The sequence below is a fragment of the Pleurodeles waltl genome, chromosome 1_1 (genome assembly GCF_031143425.1).
Source record: "Pleurodeles waltl isolate 20211129_DDA chromosome 1_1, aPleWal1.hap1.20221129, whole genome shotgun sequence".
In the NCBI taxonomy this organism is placed as follows: domain Eukaryota; kingdom Metazoa; phylum Chordata; class Amphibia; order Caudata; family Salamandridae; genus Pleurodeles; species Pleurodeles waltl.
Window position 1 is genome coordinate 506,410,331 of NC_090436.1, and position 21,351 is coordinate 506,431,681.

The following is a 21,351-nucleotide window of genomic DNA, read 5'->3' on the forward strand; positions in this document are numbered from 1 at the left end:
CACCGAAAAAGGGCATGCATGTGGCGAAGTCATCCGACTCCGGTCGAGATACCGCCACACAGCAATCTCGGGCCCGAGACACCAGCCCCGAACAGATTCGGCACCGAGACAGTGGCACCGAAATGGTTCGGCACTGAGAAACCACGACGCCGAAAATAAAGAAGGTTGCCTCGGAGCCCAAAAAGGCGACCGAAAAGATTTCGATTCCGAAACATCCAGCCTCGGAACCGAAAACAGGTTCCTACACAGAGGAACAGGGATTGTCCTCCCAGATGCAAGGACATAAGTTCGGAGAGGAACTTCAATCTGTTGAGCCAGACTACACTCAAAGAAGGCTCCACATACAAAAAGACACAGGGAAGATAAGCACTCTTCCCCCAATTAAGATGAAAAGAAGACTTGCCTTTCAAGAAAAGGACAAGCAGCCACAGGCAAAGGTGGCAAGACAAACAACTCCACCACCATCTCCACCACCATCAATGCACACATCACCGGTAGCCACTCCACCACTGGTGCAATCTCCGACTCATACTGCAATGAGTCAAGATGATCCTGATGCATGGGACCTTTATGATGCTCCTGTATCAGATAACAGCCCAGACTGTTACCCTACAAGGCCGTCGCCACCTGAAGACAGTACATCCTACACGCAGGTGGTCTCAAGGGCAGCTGCGTTTCATAACGTCACCTTGCATTCAGAACCAATTGAGGATGACTTTTTATTTAATACACTCTCCTCCACTCATAGCCAATACCAAAGCTTACCTATGCTCCCAGGAATGTTAAAACATTCAAAACAAATATTTCAGGAGCCTGTTAAAGGCAGAGCCATAACTCCAAGGGTGGAAATAAAGTATAAGCCACCACCAACAGACCCTGTTTATATTACGCAGCAATTAACACCAGATTCTGTGGTTGTTGTGGCAGCTCGCAAGAGAGCAAACTCTCATACCTCGGGAGATGCACCACCTCCAGACAAGGAGAGTCGCAAATTCGATGCTGCGGGTAAAAGAGTTGCAGCACAAGCAGCAAACCAATGGCGTATTGCCAATTCACAAGCACTTTTGGCAAGATACGATAGAGCTCATTGGGACGAAATGCAGCATTTCATAGAACACTTACCCAAAGAGTTCCAGAAAAGGGCACAACAAGTGGTAGAAGAAGGGCAAAGTATCTCCAATAATCAGATACGGTCATCAATGGACGCAGCAGATACAGCTGCAAGCACAGTAAATACTGCAATAACAATAAGGAGACACGCATGGTTGCGTACGTCAGGATTCAAGCCGGAAATACAACAAGCCGTGCTGAATATGCCCTTTAATGAACAGCAGTTGTTTGGGCCGGAATTCGACACTGCTATTGAAAAACTCAAAAAAGATACTGATACCGCAAAAGTCATGGGCGCACTCTACTCCCCGCAAAGCAGAGGCACATTTCGCAAAACACCATTTAGGGGAGGGTTTCGAGGTCAACCTACAGAGGCCACAACCTCACAAGCAAGGCTCACTTATCAAAGCCAATACCAGCGGGGAAGTTTTTGGGGGCAATATAGAGGGGCACAATTCCCAAAAATTAGAGGGAAGTTCCAAAGCCCCAAAACCCCTCAAAACAAACAGTGACTTCCAAGTCACACATCCCCAACACATAACACCTGTGGGGGGGAGACTAAGACAATTTTACAAACATTGGGAGGAGATAACAACAGACACTTGGGTACTGGCAATTATCCAGCATGGTTATTGCATAGAATTTCTCAAATTCCCTCCAAACGTGCCACCGAAAACACACAATATGTCAAAACAACATATAGATCTTCTAGGACTAGAAGTTCAGGCATTACTTCTAAAAGAAGCAATAGAATTAGTACCAGAACACCAGAAAGGAACAGGAGTTTACTCTCTGTACTTTCTCATACCCAAAAAAGACAAGACTCTGAGACCTATATTAGATCTCCAAACATTAAATACCTACATCAAATCAGATCACTTTCACATGGTGACATTACAAGACGTAATCCCACTGCTCAAACCACAAGACTACATGACAACACTAGACCTAAAGGATGCATATTTCCATATACCGATACATCCTTCACACAGAAAGTACTTAAGGTTTGTATTCCAAGGAACACATTACCAATTCAAGGTGTTGCCATTCGGAATAACAACTGCGCCAAGAGTTTTTACAAAGTGCCTAGCAGTCGTAGCTGCACATATCAGAAGGCAGCAAATACATGTGTTCCCGTACCTAGACGATTGGTTAATCAAAACCAACACTCTAGAAAGGTGTTCACAACACACAAAGTATGTCATAGAAACCCTACACAAACTAGGTTTCTCAATCAACTACACAAAGTCACACCTTCTGCCGTGTCAAACACAGCAATACTTAGGTGCGACAATCAACACAGCAAAAGGGATTGCCACTCCAAGTCCACAAAGGGTTCAGGCATTTCACAATGTAATACAGGCCATGTATCCAAATCAAAAAATACAGGTCAAAAAGGTGATGAAACTCCTAGGCATGATGTCCTCATGCATAGCCATTGTCCCAAACGCAAGGTTGCACATGCGGCCCTTACAACAGTGCCTAGCATCACAGTGGTCACAGGCACAGGGTCAAATTCTAGATCTGGTGTTGGTAGACCGCCAAACATACACCTCGCTTCAATGGTGGAACAGTATAAATTTAAACCAAGGGCAGCCTTTCCAAGACCCAGTGCCACAATACGTAATAACACCTCAATCAATACAGCATCCAAGGACAATGGGACACTCACCAAAAACAGTTTCACATAAATCACTTAGAACTATTGGCAGTATTTCTAGCGCTGAAAGCATTTCAACCCATAATAAGCTACAAACACATTCTTGTCAAAACAGACAACATGACAACGATGTATTACCTAAACAAACAGGGAGGCACACACTCAACACAGTTGTGTCTCCTGGCACAGAAAATATGGCATTGGGCGATTCACAACCACATTCGCCTAATGGCACAATTTATTCCAGGAATTCAGAACCAGCTAGCGGACAATCTTTCTCGGGATCACCAACAGATCCACGAATGGGAGATTCACCCCCAGATACTGAATACTTACTTCCAGAGTTGGGGAACGCCACAAATAGATCTATTTGCAACAAAGGAAAACACAAAATGCCAAAACTTCGCATCCAGGTACCCACAAGATCAGTCTCAGGGCAATGCATTATGGATGAGTTGGTCAGGGATATTTGCTTACGCTTTTCCCCCTCTCCCACTCCTTCCATATCTAGTAAACAAGCTGAGTCAAAACAAACTCAAACTCATACTAATAGCACCGACATGGGCAAGGCAACCTTGGTACACAACACTACTAGACCTCTCAGTAGTGCCTCATGTCAAACTACCAAACATACCAGATCTGTTAACGCAACACAAACAACAGATCAGCCACCCAAATCCAGCATCGCTGAATCTAGCAATCTGGCTCCTGAAGTCCTAGAGTTCGGACATTTAGACCTTACACAGGAATGTATGGAGGTCATAAAACAAGCTAGGAAACCTACCACTAGACATTGCTATGCATAGAATAAGTGGAAAAGATTTGTTTATTACTGCCACAATAATCAAATTCAACCCTTACACGCATCTGCCAAAGACATCGTAGGATACTTACTACATTTGCAAAAATCAAAGCTAGCTTTTTCTTCCATTAAAATACATCTTACAGCAATTTCAGCTTACCTGCAAATTACGCACTCAACTTCTCTATTTAGAATACCAGTCATAAAAGCATTTATGGAAGGTCTAAAGAGAATTATACCACCAAGAACAACACCAGTTCCTTCATGGAACCTCAACATTGTCTTAACACGACTCATGGGTCCACCTTTTGAGCCCATGCACTCTTGTGAAATGCAATACTTAACATGGAAAGTTGCATTTTTAATTGCCATCACATCTTTAAGAAGGGTAAGTGAGATTCAAGCATTTACCATACAAGAACCATTTATTCAGATACACAAGCATAAAGTAGTTCTACGAACAAATCCTAAATTTTTACCAAAAGTCATATCACCGTTCCACTTAAATCAAATAGTAGAATTACCAGTGTTCTTCCCACAGCCAGACTCTGTAGCTGAAAGAGCACTATATACATTGGACATCAAAAGAGCGTTAATGTACTACATTGACAGAACAAAACTAATTCGCAAAACAAAACAATTATTTATTGCTTTCCAAAAACCTCATACAGGAAATCCAATTTGTAAGCAAGGCATTGCTAGATGGATAGTTAAGTGCATTCAAACCTGTTATCTTAAAGCTAAAAGAGAACTGCCTATTACACCAAAGGCACACTCAACTAGAAAGAAAGGTGCTACCATGGCCTTTCTAGGAAATATTCCAATGACAGAAATATGTAAGGCAGCTACATGGTCTACGCCTCATACATTTACCAAACACTACTGTGTAGACGTGCTAACAACACAGCAAGCCACAGTAGGCCAAGCAGTACTACGAACATTGTTTCAGACAACTTCAACTCCTACAGGCTGAACCACCGCTTTTGGGGAGATAACTGCTTACTAGTCTATGCACAGCATGTGTATCTGCAGCTACACATGCCACCGAACGGAAAATGTCACTTACCCAGTGTACATCTGTTCGTGGCATTAGTCGCTGCAGATTCACATGCGCCCACCCGCCTACCCGGGAGCCTGTAGCCGTTTAGAAGTTGATCTTGAACATCTGTATATTTGTAAATATATATATTACTTTAAACTACATTATGTACATACGTATTCACTCCATTGCATGGGCACTATTACTAGCATATACAACTCCTACCTCACCCTCTGCGGGGGAAAACAATCTAAGATGGAGTCGACGCCCATGCGCAATGGAGCCGAAATGGGAGGAGTCCCTCGATCTCGTGACTCGAAAAGACTTCTTCGAAGAAAAACAACTTGTAACACTCCGAGCCCAACACCAGATGGCGGGATGTGCACAGCATGTGAATCTGCAGCGACTAATGCCACGAACAGATGTACACTGGGTAAGTGACATTTTCCATATATCACTTATATATATGTGTGGTTTCCCTGGGGGGCCAATTGTGGCTCCTGGAAAACAACACATGAAAGGAAAAAATATATATTTATATATGTGTATATATATATATATATATATATATATATATATATATATATATATATATATATATATATAGAGAGAGAGAGAGAGCGAGCGAGCAAGAGAGAGAGAGACACTAAGGGCCAGATGTAGGAAGAAAAATAATTGTGAGTCGGAAATAGCGACTCCTTGCGAATCGCTATTTCCAACTCGTAAAACGAGATGCATGAAAATATTGCAATACCAAATTGCGATTTGGTGCGGAGTCGCACCACAATTTGCAACATCGCAATTTGTGAAATCGCTATTTGCGAGGTCGCAAATTGCACAAGGGTGTGGTCCGGACTCGCAAATTGCGACTGGGTCGCAAATTGCATGCAGGTGCAAAAAAAATAGTTAAAAACACACTTCCTGGTTCTGAGTGATGACATCAGAACCAGGAAGTACCCCCATAGAACAGGGAGGAACCTACCCAGCACAAACAGCAGAGTCACACCCAGCTGAGAGGAGCTACTGCAACTATGTCAGCTCAGGACAAGGAGACACCCAGTGCTGGCAGGAAAAGGAAACTGAAGTTTTCTGAAAAGGAGCTGGAGGTCCTAACAGAGGAGTGCTGCCTGCACCATGATGTCTTGTTTGGTAAGGCAGCAGTGAGTGTCCCTGACACCCAAAAGAAGAAAATCTGGCAGGACATCCTTACCAAGATAAATGCTATTGGAGTCAGCCATCGCACAATAGGTGAGGTCCGCAAAAGGTGGTACGACCTCCGGTCCAGGACCCAGGAAAGGGTGGCCGAGCGGATGAGGGAGATGCATGGCACTCGAGGAGGACCATCTACAGTACCACCTCCTACAGCCATAGAGACCATGGTGGAGACCACTCTGGAGCCGGAGGCTGTAATCGGAATTGGAGACCTTGACAGTTCTGCTCCGGGAACATCCAAAAGTAAGTACCAAAATTCACTTATTTACACCACTCAATGCACCATGCACACAACCACAGTACACATAAGCATGCATCCTCCAGATTTGCTCCATGCCTATATTGCAACCTATAGAACAGTGCATTATGGGCAATGTAGTACATTAGTCCAACTTTTGAGAAATATTTATTCTGAGACATCAAACATATGTGAGGCACTGTCAGTGTATCCCCTGTGTCCCACAGGTCTCCCACAAGGACCCACCAACATCCCTACTGTGCAGCGAGAAGAACCAGCCACAAACACAGCAGATGAGGCAGCCACTGTAACTGCTGGGGAGTGCATGGCTACACCACCCGTCCAACATGCACCAGAGAACATCGATGAGACTTATCTGGGTCTTGAGGCAGGCAACCTGACACCGAGGGCCACTGATGAGTGGGAGTCGGCCACATAGGTCAGCTGGGTCTGTGTGGAGATGGCAACGCCCAATGCAGTCAGCCAGTGAGGAGGATGTCACCGATGAACAATTTTTAGGACTGGAGGCATTTACTGCAAAGTCACCGGCTGCAAAACAAACAAATGCGGGTGATGAACAGGAACCTGAACCGACTGCAGCAGACACTCTCCCAGGGTTTTGCCAATGTGGACAACCAATTTACTGCCATGGACACAAACATGACAAACCTCACAAGCTCCATAAATTACTTGGTCAGGGAAATGGTGGCAGATAGGGCACATGCAAGATGCAAAGAGCGCAACACTGCTGCCCGTTTGGACCGACTGAGTGTATAAGTTGGGCGCCTTGCAACCACAACTACCTGCCTGTCAAGGCGCACAGTGAAGCTGCAGGTGGAACTTGGCCATTTTGCTGGTGATGTGGCAAGAGGACTAGGGCACATCAGCCATGCAGTGGACCTGATAGAGACCAGCCAGGCAGCAAGGGGCATTGGCGATACCCCTCAGGATATCGAGGAGATCTTCAGCGTCAGCAGTATATCTGCCTCTGATGCACGGATCCTGCGGAGTAGCAGTGACCGGCAAGGATCGGGGGACCAACCTGGATTGGGCCATGGTGGCCGTAGTCGCAGGAGGCTGTGAGCTACCAATCTGTGTTTTGAAATTACTTTTTGCTTTTTATGTGCAGTTGAGTTGACAATATTTTCTGCATTATATTCCTGAAATTAAAGGGATAATTCGTTGTACTACACCACTGGGCTATGTGTGTCTTACATTTGTGAGTGTTGTCACGGTTGCCATGTACCTGCCAAAGTAGTGGGTTGCAATGTGGTTCCGTCTCTGTCTGCTATCCATTGCGATGCTTCCATCCCCAGGCCGCGGTGTGGTAGCTCTTGCTCCTCATCCTCTGAATCTGTGTCGTCGAGGGCGAGATATAGCCCACGTTTGGTGGCAATGTTGTGGAGGATGGCACAAGTTGCAACGATCTTGCATGCAGTTTCTGGGGCATAATGGAGTGCCCCTCCGCTTTTGTGCAGGCATCAGAAACGTGACTTCAACAAGCCGAACGTCCTCTCAATGACAGCTCTGGTCCGCCGATGTCCTATGTTGTATCGCCTCTCATTCTGATTGCCAAGTGTTAGGTATGGGGTGAGTATCCATGGTCTCAGGGCATATGCACTGTCACCTGTGTGACAAAAGAGCCAAACTTAGCAGGGCATCTCAGGGTTATGCAGTGACATGTTTTTAAGGCATCAGAGTGTACTCAACAGTACCTAATAAATATCCTTCGCCAAACTCCCCTCGTTCTAGGCGTTGGTGTATCCCACTGTGCCTGAATATGTATGCATCATGTGTACTCCCTGGATATTTAGCCACAATGTCAGTAATTACATTATGGGCATCACAAACCACCTGGATGTTTAGTGAGTGGATACATTTCCTATTGTGGAACACATATTCCAGGTTTGCTGGTGGACAAATTGCTATATGTGTCCCGTCCACACACCCGATTACATGGGGGAAGTTGGCAATTCTGTAGAAGTCCATGTTGGTGCTGTTAATTTCCACCTCATTCCTGGGAAGGTATATATATATCTGGACATGTGTGCGAGTATGGCATCTAGGAAACGTCTGAAGAATCGTGAAAGGGCACTTTGGGATACCCCACCTCCACAGCAATCACCCCCTGATAGCTACTGGAGGCCAATAGGTGCAGTGAGCAGAGCACTTGCACATGTGTGTGGATGGAGCAGCCGCGCATTGTCTGGCGTTCAAGCTGAGGTTTCAGCAGTTCAATGATCTCTAGGACAACTGCGCTGCTCAGTCTGTATTTATCATAAATCTCATCCTCAGTTTGTTGAAATAGTGTCTGCCTGGTTCGGTATATCCTCTCCTGTCTCTGCGTCCTTCTCCTCTGCTGGGCAGCCTGAACTCTCCTTCTCCATGCAATCACGTATAGTGCAGCCATTTTGAGAAAGCCAGATGCCTTCTGGGTCTCCTTTTATACTTTGGTTCTGGTTACCACCTGTTCGGAATCAGTGCTAATCTGGGTGTTCAAAATGGGCTTTTTGCGACTGCCTTGTGCATTCGGTTTGCGACTCGCAATTTGCGACTTCGTAATTGTGAGTCGCAATTTCAGGTCGCAATTTTTGCGAGTCGGTAATGGATCGCATTGCTATTTGGAACTCCGAACTACCAATTTGCTTTTTGTGAGGTCGCAAATAGCACTGCGACCCATTTGCGACTCGCAAAACTTTTGTACATCTGGCCCTAGCACTCTACATAACTTTTTTTTTCATACATGTGTGCTTTCCCTTGGCAATTGCCCCCCCCCCCAGGAAAAACTAGATTCTTTTTTGATCCCCCAGAGGTCGGCCCGTGTTCGGAGGGCCGACCCCGCCATTTTTTATTTTTTTTTAATGTTACAGTTTTTTTTATCTGGGGTGCGCGATCACTCCCCAAAGCAACCCAAATATACAAATATTTTTTAAATAGTGCCCCCACGGGGTGGTGGCCCATTTACAAGGGGGCCGACCCCCCCGAGAAGATCCCTGGTGTCTAGGGGCGTTTCCTGGCCATGGATCGCAGCCGTACTGTGATCCATGGCCAGAAAACGGTGCCAGGGAGGCATCAATGGAAAGGGGAGAGTCTCCCCTTTCCATCAATGCCTCCCTGGCATCTGGGCAGGCCGTTTTGGCCTTTTTTTCCCCACCAGAGTAGGAAGAGGACGCTTACCTGCTCCTCTGCTGCTCCGGTGGGGAAAAATGTGACGTCAGCTCGCCTCGCGGCGCACTAATGTCACAAAGAGGCGGAGACGCAAAGTTCTTTCATGACTCCTAGACAAAGAAATAAAAATAAAAGATCCTCTGGTGCATTGCACCAGAAGGTTTTTTAACCCCCTCCCTGGGGGTGACCCACACCAGGGAGGTAGTGTGGACGTCGGCCAGTGGCCAACGCCCGCACTTAACGGGTTAAGAAAGTGGCACAGATTGACCTGGTGGGTCCTGTAAAGTAAGCGTGGCCCTGTGGATGTCTATGCGTATGAATGTTAGTGGCTTGATGAGTTTCCATAATGGATTATTTATTGTATTGCTCATTATGGCGAGGACAGCACAAAATGTATTTTAAATAAACATTAATTGGTAATTGTATTGGAATTGTTTCTCCAGTGACTGGATAATTTATTTATATGGCATATCTATCGAAGTGTTGCTATTACCTTGAAGAAATCTTTAAAATGCGTTGTAAGACTTGAAAATGTAGTGCAACGTTTTATAAGTTTTTGTGTGCATTGTACTTTACGGTGCTTTACGGTTTAACTGGCTGCTATGTCAAATCATCTTAATTAATAATAAAAATTAAACACTACCATACTCTGAAATTCTATTGTAATCGTGTTGCTAATTTTTTATTCCTATAATGCCTCTTCCCAGTTAGCTTCTATATTCTTTTACCCAGGCTGCGTTGCTGCTATGCAGACACAGATTCTGCTTAATTTAATGCTTGGCTCCATGTCGCCCCTCAGAGATAGGCCCTTTTAAAGTACCCAAGAGACCCAAGGTAAATAAGTACCACCATTTTGTAGTGTCGTTGGTGTAGTGAAACTGGTGTGCTACATCTTAGGACACGAGGCTGACTTTATTGTACCCTGTTAGAAATGGGGTCTTTGGTTGACAGTCAGGTTACCCCCTGTTCAAGCAAGGACCCTCACTCTAGTCCGGGTAAAAGAGAATCACCTTCAGCTAACCCCTGCTTACCCCCTTGGTAGCTTGGCAGAGCAGTAGGTTTAACTTCAGAGTGCTAGGTGTAAAGTATTTGTACCAACACACACAGTAACTCAATGAAAACACTGCAAAATGACACAACACCAGTTTAGTAAAATAGGAAATATTTATCTAAACCAAACAAGACCAAAACGGCAAAAATCCGACATACACAAGTCAAGTTATGAATTTTTAAAGATTAAACTAAAAAATAGCACTTAGAAACACAAACTGTTTCGATGAGGTGTTAACACGGTGTCGTGACGGATTCGTTCCCAACAAGCCGGAACCAGCGGCACCAGATATGGAGTCGCGTAGACCCCCAAGTACAGTACCTTTGGTAAAGAGTGAAAACAAGTTGATGCACAAAGTCGGGGATCGTGGCGTCTGTGCGAAACTTTGAATCCGCGCACTTCGAGCGGAGTCATGATGCGGCGACTTCCACGAGTCGCGGACTAGCTGGGGGCTGCAGCGGCATCGGGCCTGCAAAGGTTGTCTCGTTCCAGCGAAGATCACGGAGTCTGGTGTATGTGGCCTCACCGGATTCAGCAGCGGCGTCAATCCGAAGTCGATTTCCTTGGATTTCCACCAGCTTTCCTTTCATGGGCCCAGGGACTGGATAGGGCACCACTTGTCAGAGCAGGAGTCTCTCCAGAGACTCCAGGTGCTGGCAGAGAGAAGTCTTTGCTGTCCCTAAGACTTCAAACAACAGGAGACAAGCTCTAAATCAAGCCCTTGGAGATTTCTTCACAAGATGGAAGGCACTCAAAGTCCAGTCTTTGCCCTCTTACTCTGGCAGAAGCAGCAACTGCAGGATAGCTCCACAAAGCACAGTCACAGGCAGGCCAGCACTTCTCCTCAGCTCTTCAGCTCTTTTCAAGGCAGAGGTTCCTCTTGTCTCCAGAAGTGTTCTAAAGTCTGTGGTTTTGGGTGCCCTTCTTCTACCCAGTTTCTCCTTTGATGTAGGCCTACTTCAAAGTAAAGTCTCTTTTGAATGTGAAATCCTGCCTTGCCCAGGCCAGGCCCCAGACACTCACCAGGGGGTCGGAGACTGCATTGTGTGAAGACAGGCACAGCCCTTTCAGGTGTAAGTGACCACTCCTCCCCTCCCTTCTAGCACAGATAGCTCATCAGGAAATGCAGACTACACCCCAGCTTCTTTTGTGTCACTGTCTAGTGTAAGGTGCAACCAGCCCAACTCTGAAACTGACCCAGACAGGGAATCCACAAACAGGCAGAGTCACAGAAATGGTATAAGCAAGAAAATGCTCACTTTCTAAAAGTGGCATTTTCAAACGCACACTCTTAAAATCAACTTTACTAAAAGATGTATTTTTAAATTGTGAGCTCAGAGACCCCAAAGTCCACAGGTCCATCTGCTCCCAAAGGGAATCTGCACTTTAATCAGATTTAAAGGTAGCCCCTATGTTAACCTATGAGAGGGACAGGCCTTGCAATAGTGAAAAACTAATTTAGCAATAGTTCACCGTCAGGACATGTAAAACACATAAGTACATGTCCCACCTTTAACATACACTGCACCCTGCCCTTGGGGCTACCTAGAGCCTACCTTAGGGGTGCCTTACATGTAAGAAAAGGGAAGGTTTGGGCCTGGCAAGTGAGTACACTTGCCAAGTCTACTTTACAGTTAAAACTGCACACACAGACAATGCAGTGGCCGGTCTGAGACATGATTACAGAGCTACATATGTGGGTGGCACAACCAATGCTGCAGGCTCACTAGTAGCATTTGATTTACAGGCCCTGGCACCTCTAGTGCACTTTACTAGGGACTTACTAGTAAATCAAATATGCCAATCATGGATAAACCAATTACATACAATTTACACAAAGAGCATATGCACTTTAGCACTGGTTAGCAGTGGTAAAGTGCTCAGAGTTCAAAAGCCAACAGCAACAGCTCAGACAAAATAGGAGGCAGGAGGCAAAAAGATTGGGGATGACCCTGCATAAGCAAAAAAGTCCAACATACCCCCTTAGCCAAGACTTAATACTTTCACCACCCCACCTTCGGCCCACTGTGGCTGCCAGTAGTATCTGCCCTTCCTCACAGGGGGATTGGCAGGAGGCTGACAATGTTGTGGTGGATATTAGCAGGGACATGCAGCCATCACCATGCTGATACCCATGTTCACCCTGGCAGCTCTTCATAGCTGACTTGTGGGAATAGTGTCACGTCGCTAAGGTCTAAGACAGTGATAGAGGTATGAATATTAATAACCGACACATTGCAAGCTAACTGTAGTTTTTGACCCCGCAAGACATTTTGCATATTATTATATCATGTAGTTATGCAATAGGTTAAATACTTCAGACACTTGAAAGTGTCTCACATGGCATAGTCGGTGTTGGACTGGCATATCAGGCACTTTTTCCCTCTGTCCTTGTCAGATGGGCTGACTTGAAAGGGTCAGTGTTTATGTCAGTTTATGGTCCCATCGGCGGTAATGGGACTCAAACAACCATCCAAAAAAAGCATTCACACACAGGCACTTTCAAACCAGCCCATTTGGCACTGCCATAGTGTCCAACAATGGGCATAGTGCAACTTTTTACAGGACACGAATAATGCTGCGGTCAGTTTTTCCTAAGGAAAGGTATCAGTTGACTAGGAGTTACTATCATTGATTTGATGTCTGTTGTTAATATAAAAATTAATGCTTTCATGTGGTTGTTAGAGGTTACATTCATCATAATCTTTTTTAAGTAGAGTGAATTACAGTGATCAATTGCATCTAATGAACTAGACAGAAACATTGTTAACCTAACCTAAAGGTCCTGCTAGATGATCTTTATATTTGCCACCTTGATAGAGGTCACTGGCCAAAGGACAGGAATAGTGGAAGATTTCTAGAGCTTGTCTCAGCCTGGTGGTGAGGTGTGAACCTTTTTTAAGGTTGGCAAATTCCCAGCCTTTCTATCTCCCTCCTATTTCCACAGTGGTAAGGAATGTATTTGCTTTCTTGATGGGTTCCTTTGGTTGTCACGACCAGAGCTTCAGAGTTGGAAAAAGGTTTTTATTATTTCAGAATCCATCCACTAATTTGTATAATTCAAGATGCCTTCTGCAACATTGGGTATCTAACAGCCTAATATTCATTCATTAACATCATGCCGTTAGGAAAGTAGAAGTTGTAACGGTGAGACTGAGTTAGACATTTAATTGGCATTCCCTACTTTAGGCACATGAGAAACCATGCAGAGACAGATCATTCTTAGTAGAAGTACAGAGCAGAGAATAAAAGACAATCTCTCTGCTATTGTTTCTGAGATTGACCTATTATGCTAACCTGAGGAATAGCTGGAAGAGCTATTTGGACTTTTAACCTGAATCTCTGTCTCCCCAGGACTTGTCGCAAGAGAGAGTCAAAGACAGGATCCCCAGTAATTCAAGAAATGTGGGCTTAAGAGTAGGGATAAACAGTCCAAGGTGTGGGCAACTGATGTTGTGATAAGGTCATCACTAACATCACTAACACAGTTAACCACGCCACCTCACAACATCTTAAAATACAATTTCTTGATAACCCTTTCCAGAGAGGGATTATCTGCCTGATCTGGTTCTTCTGAAACTTTGAGTGGTCATCTTGACTTGGGCGTCAGCATTGCCTCCCCACCCTCCTTCATAATTTGAGCATTATGTAGACTGAAGAAGTCCCAGCAATACCTCAGACCCAAGTTGGAGGAACCGTGAGTTCCCAAGAATGTCTGATCTGGCTGGTCCCACTGCCAACTCCCTTCCAGCCTTGATCCCTGCCACCCTGTTCATACATTGTGGATGCCATTGGGGGTGTAGATGTTGATCCCACCACTTGATTGGCAACATACGTGCCTCCATTCCCACCTTATAATAGATGAAAAATAGAAGATGGCACATTGTCATATGAAGATTATGAACTCTGCTTCCTAAGGGTTCAGGAGGGCCTGCATCTCATCATGAACATATGCCTTGCAAATATTTATATTTTGCCAGTTTTGCTGCTTCACTCACCACATTTTAATGTGTCACACTTGCATATACCAATCCAACATTCTTACTTTTCTACCACAAATAAACATCTAGCTACAGTGCCTTCTTCATGGACCTCAATAATAAAATACATAATTCACCCACCTATATCAGAAGCTCACTTTATCCCATTGTAAAGCCTTAAGGTGGGTCACCATAAAAAAGAAAGTGTACAAAACTAGCTTACCTGTTTGTCCCACTTGAAAATTAATCTCCCAATGCATGGCAAAATGTGTGTAATTGCAGAGAAAAGAATAGCTCATAGTGTTCATAGTTAGTTCTTACTCCTGCCACAGTCTTGTGATTGCCAGCCAACTTACAGCATCCAAGTGGATTCCTTTGACCACACTGTGAGCACTTGCAGTATAACAGTGGGGTCCCCACCTGCATGCATGGTACAAAAGAAGAATCCTATGTCAGAGATAGTAGTTTGTACTGGTACTCCTGTTATTATCAGTGCCCCTTGATGAATGGAGGTGATGGAGGCTTTCTCCCACTTCTCAGGGCTGAGGTAAATCCATGGAATTATTGTCATCCTACAGAGAATGCACAGCAAGCTTGTATGGATTTCCAAGAGATTCCCAAATCATGGTTATTACATACTACGGGCTGTAGGTTACTGCACGACCCTTCAAGAGTCCTTCCACCCACCAGTCCATATTAAAAATCAGGAAGTGAATACCACCACCAGGCCCTGATATGGCTAGACAAGAATAGTCCCATTTGGTTAGTTCTAATTCACACCACTGTCACTCTCTTGTAATTGGAACCTAGGTGGCAAGTTCTGATAATGATGGTACCTTGGCTAACTTTGTGTTTATTTAATAACTTTTTATTTTCATAAATGTTTACATACCCCATTTATTTCTAAGGACAATCCAAATACCTACTGTGCTAGTGCAAACCTAATGCAAAATCAATTTGTATTTGTCTCATAGATATTGCAGACCAATTAACAGAATGACACTGGAATTTCAGTTGAATGGTAATCAGAGGAGGTCATTTTTAATCAGCATTGCCAGTTTATCAACTCATAGTGGATCAGTTGTCTGCTTTTTACACTTTTGACAGCTAGCATCACTGGCACTTTAATGGTCATGGAATGTCATACATTGATTGCTGAAAATGATTGCTTTAATTGTTGAAAGAGATTTTTTCAAGCATGACTTTTAGCAGATTACTGTAACTTTACCAAATGAGACGCTCTTTGTTTCTTACTTTTAAGGTTTACTGGACACTCTACAGTGATTCTGATGTCACCAACGATTTTAGTTCAACTAATGGCTCAGTCACAATTGCCAACAAACAGAGCACCGCCAAGATCTTTCTTCAGCTCTTACCAGATGATGTTCCTGAACTAGATGAGATCTACATGGTCTACCTCAGTGCAGTGGAAGGGGGAGCAGAACTAGACCAGGAGAGAAGTGTTTCGGCATTCACAGTTTTTGCAAATGATGATCCCCATGGAGTGTTTATTCTGTACTCCAGTAGGCAGACCATAGTGCTGATGAACGACTTGAGCCGGTACTTTCAGATCAATGTCACACGCCTTGCAGGAAAGTTTGGGAATGTGTCTGCTGAGTATCGAATCTCATCAGGGAATCAAGAGCAGAAGATCATTATGAATAATTCAGTGGGAAGTGTACTGATTAAAGATGGTTCCAGCTATGGAGTGGATCTAGTGCCAATAAGCAACCAGGTCAGTGTACCTCTAAAGGCAGTATGTCTATGAGTTAAACAGATCTGGCATTGTGTCACATGGAATCTCCATAATAAATGTTGAAGCATTTCATCCTAGGCCAATAGCAAAACCTTCTAGCCATATAGGTTATGTCTCTGCTTTAGTTCGTGACATACTAGTAATACTTATTATAGTTATATCTAATTGTGATAAGACGCTCCACAGGGTGCCAGATTCTTCATAAATGTCTACACTTAGGTAAGAAATATGGAAACAGGTCTGACAGAAACTGACAGAACCCTGTACAAGATCTGTGGTGTAATGTAAACAGTTCCAATTCACTTCTTGCCTGCTCTGGAGCAGGGTCTCCAACTTTTTCTGTAATAGGAGCTACCCAGGTCCAATGAAAACTAACAAGAATGAATAATATCTGTGTTGTAATAGTGACTGTATCAGACAACATTATATCTGTGTCATCTCATGCAAGCCTGTGAGCAGTGATCACCTCTGTGTATGAGGCAAAGTTGCCACTAGTGATGTCAAAATAGCTTTATCAGTTTCAAATGCCTCTACCTAGGGAACGCATAAAAGCCATAGCTGCAATGCCACAGGCACCAAGATAATAGGAGTAATAAATTTCCCCTACACCGCATGATTTATCACTCAAATAGCTTTAATTATATTTTGTGAATTCAACCATTTTTCTAACTTATATGAACCTGAAAATGCACACTTTTCCTTCTTGAATACATGCTTTTAATGCTGGTATACAGATACTGATGTAACCAGGCAAAACTTCAAACTGAATGGGCTGGGCTGCACACAGGTGAGCTGCGCACAGGCAGCTGGAGAGCTACCAGTAGCTCACAAGCTACTTGTTGAAGATCCCTCCTCTGGAGTGAGGTCTTAACACAATGCTCGCCTGCAGTGAGGTACGCAGTAATCCCCCTTTAGAGTTGTTACATACTGACTACAGCTTCCCTGCTTCACATTGGCTTAGGGGTAAATCTTCACAATGTTTCTTGACTACGCTGAATGACTAGAATATCTAAAACCTAGATCACTACCTGAGCCGCCTTTCATCTGTATAACAGCAAACCTGGTCTGCAGGATAATCGTGTGGGCTCTTCATTTCCTGAGAAGCTGGCAGCTCTACACACTGATGCTCTGTTGAACCCACCCATGTAAGTTAGCTTCCCAGTTAACAATACTCCCAGCATTGCATACAAAATACGTTTAGCACTTACTCAAAGCGAAAACGAACTATAAAATCCATAGTTAACACATATAAAATGCGATTTAGGAATATGAGTGAGTAAATAAAATGTGCTGCTTGTGTGTTTTTTTAAGGTTATCATTTTTGTGTATGAAGTGATTAAATATTTGATATTTATATTTAAGGTATTCCTCGTACCTGGATTTAATTTTACACTTGAATTGACTAATGTAAATCTAATTGGAGCAAACACCTCTACTGTGCCTCAAATATTGAAGGATGGTGGAAAGCCGGCTACCGTGACAGTGCCTGATGCTGCGGCCAATTCAGAGGTAAATGGATTAAACGCAGTCCTATGTGAACATCACGTGCTACACCGTGGGCAGTTAATCCATGTCACTTCCCACCTACAGTTTACACTGAAAGCAGCCACGTCATGATCGAAATATTAATTTAGTTGATTTTCATTTTAAAACTTTAAAATGTAGATTAGACTTCAATTGATGCAAAAAATTGCCCACAATGGCTATCTAGTCTGCATGCATTGACTCCTACAAGTATTGTAAAAGTGATAAGGCAGCTAAAATAAAAGTCTATTCATGAAGCGGTTATTATATTACATGATTACTCTATTTTTTACCACAGGACATTTCTGATTGTGTTTAATCGAGCAAATGTAACAATAATATTTTTGAGGTAGAAAAAAGTATGTTTGTAATCTAGAGGCTCTGCACAGATTACAATCGAACACTTATACACGCGCGTCTGCTCGCCTTCACAGGCTGAGCAAAGAAGACTGCTTTCTGACTTAACCGGGCTTCTGTACTCTGCATCGGGTTGGACCACAAATAAATTAGTTATGACCTGCTGAGGCCTTATAAATCTCCTGTGATCCTAAAAAGAAATGTCCTTTTTCTTTTTGACTGGTTTGAAAAATGTGTAGTTTGTGAACTGTTTTTACAGTTTCGGTATTAATATGTGCCTAAAAAGCTGGCACGAGGAAGGAAAGTGATTGATGTGTCTTTCCTTACCAAAAACTGAGTCGCAAACACATACCTAGAGTTAGTTTTAGATGAGTTTGTTTATGTACTTTTAATGCACTTTACCCAAGTCAATTGTAATAGAATTAATGTTTTGAGCTATCATGCTGCGAAGTTAATTACTCTGCTGTCCAGTTGGTACTTATAAGCTGCCCTTGGAACAACAGACCTATTTTAGGAGACAAGCCTTCTCATATCAGAAAATGGGGCATGTGTGAATTCTTTATGAGATAATTAACTGCATATCCTTGACAAGAACTGGCAGGATGATTCAATCTGGAACAAAGTGATGGCAAGCAGAAATTTGGCTTCAGTCACCATTGGCGCCAGGACGGCAGAGATAGGCCCAGGACTCTCTGCGCATCTGGATTCATGTGGCTAATGAGGAGTGAAACCCTGGAACGGGTCTCAGGATGCTTGTTTCCAGTCCAGGGAGAACCTGACATGGTAGTTCGGGCTGGACTGTTCCCAAGGGGAACAGGGCCAAGGCTGATTTGCTTTTGGCCGGATCCAAACTGTGGTGGTGTGGTGGACAAAAAAGCAATGGATTAAACCCAGATCTTTGTGACTGGGGTGAATGTTTGCATTGTTCAGAATTCCGTCCATCTTTTCTTTTTTGCTTGAGGAAAAGAAGCAGCAGTGAGAAGGGGCTGTAAAAGGCGGACTGAAAATGGAAATACATTTCCACCAAAGGTTTGGAGACTAGCAGACCCCCACAAGCACATTCCTGATTATTGCAATCATTCAGTCAATCAATTAATCAATCAATGGATTTGTAAAGTGCAGCTTATCACCCTGGGGGGTATCCAGGCTCTCTGGGAAGTTGTTGTGCACCCGTGGCTACTCCTCAAATAGCCAAGTCTTTAGCTTTTTCCTGAAGTCGTCGAGGATCTGCGATGTGCACAAGTGGGGGGGGGGGAGGGAGAGGGGTCATTCCAGGACTTTGCAGTGAGGTAAAAGAATGATTGACCTCCGCTGTAGCTGTGTCGGATTCTCTGGACCTGCAAGAGGGCGAGAGTTTTAGAGCAAAGCTCCCTGGTTGGCTGGTGGAAGGAGAGTCTGCGGTTGATAAGCTTGTGTCTGATGTTGTGGAGGGCTTTGTATTCAATGGTCAGAACCTTAAATTTGCACCTCTTGTGCACCGGCAGCCAGTGTAACTCTCTAAGGTGGGGAATGATGTGGGTGCTTCTGGGGAGGTCTAGGACGAGTCTGCGCTCTGAATGGTCTGGCAGCGGTGGAGGAGCTGGGCGGGAAGTCCAATAGAGAGGGTGTTTCCATAGTTTCATGGTGATAATGGCTTGGATGACCATCTTTCTGGTTTCGATGGGGATCCATTTGAAGATCATACATAGCATGTGGTGGTTATGGAGCTAGAGAAGGCCACTGTGATTATCTGCTGTTTGATGGTAAGTTTGCTGTCAATGATGATGCCAAGGCACTGAAGAAGCTAAGACCTACCTGTTTGTGACTCACTTCCGGGTTCAGACAGACCACAGGCCCCTCATATGGCTCAAGCAGATGAGGGGTGAGAATCCAAAACTTTGAGGTGGTCCATTTCCCTACAGGGGATGGACTTTACAGTGGAACATCGCCCAGGGGTTGACCACGCCAATGCTGATGGTCTCTCCAGATACTTCCGCCTTAGCAATGAGAGCTCCCAGGAGGTCAGGTAGCTCTCCCCACTTTCAGCTGGGGGGGACACATGTTAGACCTGACATGCCTTAGGGTGGTCACCCCTAACTTTTTGCCTGCATCCCCCCACTTTTTGAACTCTGTTTTTGCTGGCTTTTAGACCCTGCACACTTTACCACTGCTAACCAGTGCTAAAGTGCATATACTCCCTCCCTTTAAACATGGTAACTTTGGATCATACCCAATTGGACTATTTAATATACTTATAAGTCCCTAGTAATGTGCACTGTATGTGCCTAGGGCCTGTAGATTAAATGGTAATAGTGGGCCCGCAGCACTGGTTGTGCCACCCATCAAGTAGCCCCTTTACCTTGTCCCAGGCCTGCCATTGCAAGGCCCGTGTGTGCAGTTTCACTGCCACTTCGACTTGGCATTTAAAAGTACTTTCCAAGCCTAAAGCTCCCCTTTTTCTGCACATAAGTCACCTCTAATGTGTGCCCTAGGTAACCCCTAGAGCAGGGTGCTGTGTGGGTAAAAGGCAGGACATGTACCTGTGTAGTTTACATGTCCTGGTAGTGTAAAACTCCTAAATTCGTTTTTACACTACTGTGAGGCTTGCTCTCTTCATAGGCTAACATTGGGGCTGCCCTCACACATTGTTGAAGTGGCAGCTGCTGATCTGAATGGAGTAGGAAGGTCATATTTAGTATGGCCAGAATGGTAATACAAAATCCTGCTGACTGGTGAAGTTAGATTTAATATTACTATTTTCGAAATGCCACTTTTAGAAGGTGAGCATTTCTCTGCACTTAAATCTTTCTGTGCCATACATTCCACGTCTGGCTAGGTTTAGTTGACAGCTCCTTGTGCATTCACTCAGACACACCCCAAACACAGGGTATTCAGCCTCACTTGCATACATCTGCATTTTGAATGGGTCTTCCTGGGCTGGGAGGGTGGAGGGCCTGCTCTCACACAAAGGACTGCCACACCCCCTACTGGGATCCTGGCAGAAAGGATTGAACTGAAAGGGGACCTGGTGCACTTCTAAAACACTCTTTGAAGTCTCCCCCACTTCAAAGGCACATTTGGGTAGAAAACAGGGCCTCTTCCCTACCACCACAGACACTTGCTGGAGAAGAAACCTGAACCAGAACCTGCATCCTGCCAAGAAGAGCTGCCTGGCTGCTCAAAGGACTCACCTGTCTGCTTTCTACAAAGGACTGCTGCCTTGCTGTTGGCCTGCTGCCTTGCTGAACTCTTGTCTGGCTGCAAAAGTGCTCTCCAAGGGCTTGGATAGAGCTTGCCTCCTGTTCCCTGAAGTCTCAGGACCAAAAAGACTTCTCTTTTTCATTTGGACTCCTCGTGCGCCGAAAAATTTGACGCACAGCTTGCTCTGCGGTGAGAAAATTGCTGCACGCCGACGCTGCTCGACGCGCGCCTACGGGGCGACCGGAAGTTCGACGCACGGCCTAGCATGGACAAC

At 44.5% G+C, this 21,351-nt stretch overlaps 1 protein-coding gene across 1 annotated transcript in view; it reads left to right on the top strand.

Moving 5' to 3' along the window:
- Window positions 1-21,351, top strand: part of ADGRV1 (adhesion G protein-coupled receptor V1) — a 2,003,619-nt gene that overhangs the window by 1,100,640 nt on the left and 881,628 nt on the right. The window contains exons 70-71 of the mRNA XM_069225272.1: window positions 15,522-15,995; window positions 17,379-17,525. Of these exons, the coding sequence (XP_069081373.1) occupies window positions 15,522-15,995; window positions 17,379-17,525 (621 nt within the window). The remainder of the gene's footprint in view (window positions 1-15,521; window positions 15,996-17,378; window positions 17,526-21,351) is intronic.